The 7,680-nt window shown below is 32.2% G+C and overlaps 1 protein-coding gene across 1 annotated transcript; it reads left to right on the top strand.

Annotated features, from left to right (window-relative positions):
• On the top strand, window positions 1-1,210 carry LOC138874619 (uncharacterized). The gene is made up of 3 exons (XM_070153390.1): window positions 1-398; window positions 480-825; window positions 917-1,210. The coding sequence occupies exons 1-3, from the start codon at window positions 1-3 to the stop codon at window positions 1,208-1,210; spliced, it is 1,038 nt and encodes a 345-aa protein (XP_070009491.1).
• Window positions 1,211-7,680: the final 6,470 nt, after the last annotated feature.

Raw genomic sequence — 7,680 nt, 5'->3', positions numbered from 1 at the left:
ATGGGTGTTGGGGGTACTAGGGGCAAGAACGAGTTAGGTATCTTAGGAGACAGGGATTTTAGGGAGCTTGTGCTTGATGTTAAGAGGCTGAACGATAGATTGATGGCTATTAATCTAGTGATTGGTGGGCTCACTTTAAGCATGGTTAGTGCATACGCATCGCATGCAGGCTTGGGAGAGGAGGTCAAGAGGCAATTCTTGGAGGATTTAGATGAGGTGGTGTGTGGTATTCCGCACTCCGACAAAATTTTCATAGGAGGTAATTTTAATGGTCATATTGGGGAGACGGCTAGGGATTATGATGATATGCATGGCGGGTTCGATTTTGGAGTTAGGAATGAAGGTGGTACTTCGTTGCTGGATTTTGCTAGAGCCTTTGATTTGGTGCTAGCTAACTCGTGTTTTCATAAGAGGGAGGATCATTTGGTCACATTCGGGAGCACGGTGGCCAAGATTTAGATTGATTGCTTACTTTGCAGGAAGAGGGATAGAGGCATATGCACTAATTGCAAGGTTATTTCGAGTGAGTGGCTTTCGACCCAACATGAGCTCTTGGTTATGGACTTGGAGATTAAGAGGGAGAAGGAGAAGAGAGCGGTGTTTGGTCAACCTAAGATCAAGTGGGGAGCCTTGACTGAGCACAAAGTTGGGGAATTGGGAGAGAAGTTGTTAGATATGGGGGTTTGGAGGAGTTGTGGAGACGCGAGTAGTATATGGACCTCGATAGCAAATTACATTAGTGAAGCTGCTAGAGCAGTGTTAGGGTCACAAAGGGTTTCTCCAGGGGCCACAAAGGCGACTAATGGTGGAATGGAGAGGTCCAAGGTAAAGTAGAAGCTAAGAAAATGGCATATATGCAGCTAGTGGAGAACGCTGACGATGAGGATAGAAGGATGCTTAAAGAGTTTATAAGAAGGCTAAGAAAGAGGCAAAGTTAGCGGTCACGACGGCTAAAACCGCAGCATTTGAACTCTTGTATGCTGAACTTGGGGGTAGAGGCGGTGACAAGAGACCGTTCAAGTTAGCCAAGGTTCAAGAAAGGGCGGCTCGGGACCTGGACCAAGTGAGGTGCATCAAAGACGAGGATGACAAGATATTGGTGGAAGAGGCGTGTATTAGGCGCATGTGGCAGTCATACTTCCATAAACTCTTGAACGAGGATGGGGACAGGAACATTGTTCTTGTGGAGTTGGAGAACTCAGAGAACTAACGTGATTTTAGGTTTTATAGGCGTATTAAGGTTAAGTAGAGGCATGGCGACTGGGCCAGACGAGATCCTAGTAGAATTATGGAAGGCTGCGGGACGGGTAGGGTTGGAGTGTCTTACTAGACCATTTAATATCATTTTTAGGACTAAGAAGATGCCCAGAGAATGGAGGCGGAGTTTTATGATCCGTTGTACAATAACAAGGGTGATATCCAAAATTATAACAACTACAAGGGTATTAAGTTACTGAGTCACACTATGAAAGTATGGGAGAGGATGGTGGAGAGGAGGGTGAGGAGAAGTGTGTCTATTTTGGAGAATCAGTTCGGTTTCATGTCGGAGCATGAGACCACACCATTCATCTTGTGAGGAGGTTGGTAGAGCAGTACTGGGAGAGGAAGAGGAAACTGTATATGGTGTTTATCGATTTAGTAAAAACTTATGATAAAGTCCCAAGGGAGGTTCTATGCATATACCTGGAGGTTAGTGCTGTTCCAGTAGCGTAAATTAGGGTGATTGAGGATATGTACGATAGAGCAAATACTGAGGTGATGAATGTGGGAAGAGACTCGGACTATTTTTCAGTTATAATGGGGTTGCATTAGGATTTAGCTCTTAGCCCATTTTTATTTGCCCTGGCGATGGACGTGCTGACGCCACATTCAGGGGGAGGTGTCATGGTGTATGTTGTTTGTAGATGACATAGTGCTAATCGATGAGATGTGTTGCAGGGTTAACGGTCGGCTAGAGTTGTGGAGGCAGACCCTGGAGTCTAGAGGTTTCAAGTTGAGTGAGACAAAAACTGAATACTTGGAGTGCAAGTGTATGGGGACGCATGAAACAGAAGTGGGTGTGAAGCTTGATACACAAGTCATCCTGAAGAGAGATAATTTCAAATATCTTGGGTTTGTTATTCAGGGGAACGAGAGAGATTGAGGATGACGTTACTCATCGTATTGGAGCGGGGTAGATGAAGTGGAGGCTTATGTCTGGTGTTTTGTGCGATTAGAATGTGCCTCCAAGCCACCAAGGCTTAAGGGCAAGTTTTACAAAGTGGTAGTAAGGTCGACTATGTTGTTTGGAGCCAAGTGCTGGCCAGTCAAGAAATCTCATGTCTAGAAGATGAAAGTATTAGAGATGAGGACGTTAAGAGGGATGTGTGGGCATATCAGGAAAAACCGGATTAGAATGAAGTTATTAAGGACAAGGTAAGTGTGGCCCTTGTGAAAAATAAGTTGCGAAAATCGAGATTGAGATGGTTCGACATGTGAAGAGGAGAGAGATCGATGCCCCCAGTGAGGAGATGCGAGAGGTTGACCATAGCGGGACAGATAAGAGGTAGAGAGAGAATTAGGAAGTACTGGGGAGAGTTGATTAGGCAAGATATGACATTACTTTAGCTTACCAAAGACATGACCCTCGATAGGGAGGTGTGGAGGTCGATGATTAGAGTTGTGGGTTGACAGGTAGTCGAGAGTCTCTCTAGTCGTAGTAGTAATAGTAGTATGGTATTCTCTTATTCTGAGTTCCTTATTGTTAGACGATGTGGCATTATTGCCGGTAATTTTTGCATTTTGCTTGTAGCTTCGTATTCCTAGTTCCTTTGCTATTACAAGTTGTGCTACTTGTTTCTGTTATCTTATTTCCTTGCCATTGTTAATTGTGTATTTTTCTTTGTTCTTGTGCCGAAAGTCTATCAGAAACAACCTCTCGTCCTTCATAAGGTAAGGGTAAGGTCTGCGTACACGTTACCCTCCCAGACTCCACTGTGTGTGATTGTACTATTTTTTTTGTTGTTGTTGTTGTATTGACTAAAACTATTTAGGAAGCAACAAAATAAGAAAAATATTTGAAACATGGTTTTCTCACCTTATTTTGTTTTGTTTTGTTAGTGCCATTTAATAAGCCAAAAAAGTAATATTTGAAACATGACTTTCTCACCCTTATTGTTTTATTTATTTAGTCTTTGGATTTGTAAGTGACAACGTGCTTTAGCTGATATGAGTTTGTTTCATTCACGTGCAAATTCATTGTTGTATTTTATAAATAAAGTTGAGGATAATAAATTGTTATCTAATAATTGAGGTGTTAATGATATGGGTGATTAATGAGTTTTTCTTATTTTATTTTCCTTTCGCCGTCCATCGCATGAGCTTAAAGATAAGCAAAATCTTATAGACATTGCTTTAAGATTAATCCATATATTCAATTGAGACTGTTTATCGTTTTATCGTTGTCGTTTTGCTTTCAACTTGTTTACTTGAATTAAACATTACAAAATTAAAAATAAAATAAAAAAGCATAAGACATTTCATAAGGTGGATTTAATCAGATAACCTCGATGCAAAGGCGGATATAACACTAAATGCAACGAGTTTTACCTACTCTAATATTTTTTATAAGGATCATAATTCCATATATATATATATATATATATATATATATATATATATATATATATATATATTTGAAAAATATAAAATTTTAATATTATAATGAGTTCAATTCAATAAAAGTTAAAACCATCAAGTTAAAATAATATATACGACCTTATTGTGCAGGGTAAAATTGGTTAATGTCAGTTGGTCGAATGATAAAATGACACGTAGAATCAAAGACAAGCAAAAGATAAGTCAACGGATAACTCACACTGGGTGCGAAGTACATAGCTGGTACCGAGTGGATACCGAAGAAAGCATAGCCAATAATAGAGATCCGAAAGCATGACATCGGATAAGCATTTAATGAGCAGCCATTACGAAAAATATTTACATTCAAAGTCCCACGTTACATGACCATCAATGACATTTTCATTCTCATTCAAGAGTAGCTTGATTTTAGATCTGTCTTCCTAAATAAAGCTATAAATAGCAGGATTGACAACCATTTTAAGACATAAAACATTTTGCACACAAAGTTTTGCTATACTATTTTATGCTCAATCTAAACATTTTTATTATTGCTTCTGCTTTTGCTCTAGGAAAGACAGAGTTCAGAATCAGGCTTGTTATTTTCTTTAATTTCAGTCGTCAATCTTATTTTTATGCTTATTTCTTTATCACTTCTGGATCAAATCGATTCGCTTGTCTATGAAACACACTATAAATTCAACTGTACAGTTTTACGGGTACACACTTATTTTGTTTGGTTGCTATAACTCGCTTATTTTGTTTGGTTGCTATAACTCGAGAAATGAAGTAACTACTTATCTTTTTTTTTTTAAATTATAATTCAATATTCAGTATCCATATTAAAACTCACATTAATTCGACTTTACATCGCGTAAAGTTCATTAATAAGGAACCACTTCCTCTGAAATTTTTTTCATTCTCAAAGTTCAAGTTCATTGTACCACAACCGTAAATAACTATCACAAATACAGAAAAGGAAATAAAGGAAACAAAAATTACTCGTATTGGTGCTATTATTAAATCCAATAATATATTCTTAATATCTATATCTATATCTATATATATATTAAAGCAAGAAAGTTACTATATATAATTGACATTATGATTAAGCCAAGTGACAAGCTAATAAATATCAATAGTATATGGTAACTTTATTCTATATATATATACGAAATTTGAATTAAAAGATAATTTTGAATTTATAGATAAAGTTCTAAAATTTAAATTTAAATTAAAAATAAAATTTATCTTTTTTATCATGTTATCATACTTAATTCGGTTAATGATCATATGCAATCATGTTACGAACTTTTGTTATTTTTTCTAATTATTTAAAATACTACTTCGCCTCTAGCCAAAAAAAAACTACTCCATATAACTATAAAATTCTTTCACATTTAAAATCCTATAAGTATAGTTCTTTGAAACACTATAGCTAGATTTGAATAAAACGAAATTCTTTTAAAATAAATGTAATATATAGGGTACACGTCTATGTTTATCTAAATAACAAAAAAGAGTTTACAAGACCAGATAAAAGTTTACTTGCATATATAACAAAGTAAACATACATGCTGGAGAAAGAAACATCACAAAATCAATCAATATTAAAAAAAAAGTTGTTTCTTTTTTCTTCTTGAAGAATATTTGTTTGAAGAGTCAATTTGCATGAATGGACATCAAACAAATCACAAAAAACTTTGGCTATATAATTGCTATCATTAATTTCAATTTAGCACATTCAAGGAATTGAAGGGTATAAGCTGAAACCCCTTTATTTAGTTGTAGTCAAGCCAATATTGCAAAAGTATAATATTTTTTTCATTGAAGAATATTAGTTTTGAATCATTAGATTATGTGAAAGGTTTTTCTTTTCAAACTCAACAAGAGAGAAATTGGTTTCTAATTGATAGTTTCTATAGCGACTTTTAAGTGTAACAAAGAGAATATATAGAAAAAAATTGGTATGACGTGAAATATTTTTTTTAAAATGTAAACAAATTATTTCAAAAAAACTCTTTAATTTATTTAATTCAAAGATAATAAAAAGATAAGATATTTTTGAACATTAGTAGAGAGTTTTAAAATTATTATAATAGAAGTTTTATCATGGATAAACTCAAAAAACCGAAATCTTATGGAATATTTAAATAATATTCGGTCATATTTATTGTTTACTTTTTATAACTAATATAAATAGATGATATACTGACAATACACGATTATACACATATTATATATGGATTATATATAAATTACACATCATTCAATTTTTTAATTTAAGTGGTCGGGTGTGCACCTATTTAGGCTGACTAGATAAAGCCAAAAGAAAAATATGAAATAACTTCAACCAAAGACTAAAAATATAATTAAAGTTCGTATGTAGACAATTTTTATTAAAACTCATCCTTTTATAGTGAAATAAATTAATTTTTTGTAACAAAAGAAATAGTGACATAAAAAGTAAGATACAAGAAAATAAACATTGAAAAAAATGTTAGAAAGATCTAAAAACGAGAAATAAAAGATGACAACAAATTTCTTCTTATGTTTCATCTTTGTTCAGTATAAAAAATTTGAAAGTTAATCTCATCGATTTTAATTTTTTTTTTTCAACTCAAATACATAGATTATAATATAAGGATATCTCAGATTTTTTTTTAATTTACATTATATGTCATTTTTAAAAAATCACTATTACTAATAAACTAATATGATATTCGAATTTGAATTGGAATGCAATTTGATTAGTTTGCATTGAGGTTAAGCCAATTATGATGTCAAAAATAAACTACTTGACAATTTTAAGACAATATATGCAATATTTTATAATAATAATAATAATCAACTAATTTAACATTTAATGATTCAAAGAACAATTTTTTTTGTATATATAGGGTATTAAAAATTCAAATTCTGGGGCTAGAAATATCGATAAACTTAAAGTGGAGTCATACTGAAATAAATCCGGCCAAAGAATCATTTAAATTTTTAGATAGTCGATTAAAGTGAAGTTTAAATTAAGGATAATATCTTCACTAGCATTATTATAAAGATAATCATTATTATAATATATATATATATATATATATATATATATATATATATATATATAAAGTTTTAGAAATTGAAATTTCAAAAAAGAAATATTTTTTGAAAGATAAAATCATACCAAATAAGAGTTCAAGTCATAGTATAAGAGTCACGTCGTAATCAAAGAATCGTTTATATCGTGTCAACCTTTGTGTTTTGCCATAAATATGAGTTATTATTTCACTTTGTGACTATTTTTAGGTTCCAATGACACCTATGAGAATAATGCAAAAATAAAATTATTACTACGAGAATTGAGAAAATGTTAGTCTTTTTTCATGTAGTATTTTTTAATTAATATCTGATGATTATCTATAATTATTTATAAGGTTTAAATGTTAAAGTTATTTATATATAATTCAAATAACTCAAATATTTAACATGGTTAATGTCAAATATCAAAATAGAGTAAAAAAATTCACTAGCTAAAGAATTTTTTTATATTTTTAGATAGCCAACTAAAATAATTTTTGAATTAAGAATAATATTTTCAATTACATTATTATAAAATAATTATTATTGAAAAATAATGTTTTAGAAACTGAAATTTTAAGAAAGAAATATTTTTTAAGAGATAGCAACACACTAAATAAGAGTTCAAGTAGTAGTAAAAGAGTCAAGTCTTATCCAAAGAGTCACTCATTGTCTCAACATTTAATTGTTTTACCATAATATGAGTTGTTATTTTGCTTTTTGACTATTTTTATGATTCAATGACACTGACAAGAATGATCCCAAAAAGAAAAATAGAAGAAATGATTAATTTTTTTCATGTAGTTAACATCCAACGATCATCTATATTTACTGAGAAAGTGTAAATTTTAAGATTATTTACATACAATTCAAATAACTTAAATATTTGACATGATTAGTATCCGCACATCGGCGCGCGGTGCGGGTACTAATAATAGTTTACAAATTAAACGAAAAGTACAGTATTAATTAACTATAGGGAAGTAATAGTTTATT

The sequence above is a fragment of the Nicotiana sylvestris genome, chromosome 8, assembly GCF_000393655.2.
Source record: "Nicotiana sylvestris chromosome 8, ASM39365v2, whole genome shotgun sequence".
Lineage (NCBI taxonomy): Eukaryota > Viridiplantae > Streptophyta > Magnoliopsida > Solanales > Solanaceae > Nicotiana > Nicotiana sylvestris.
The sequence above is the reverse complement of the archived record's forward strand: the minus strand, read 5'-3'. Positions and strand labels throughout refer to the sequence as shown.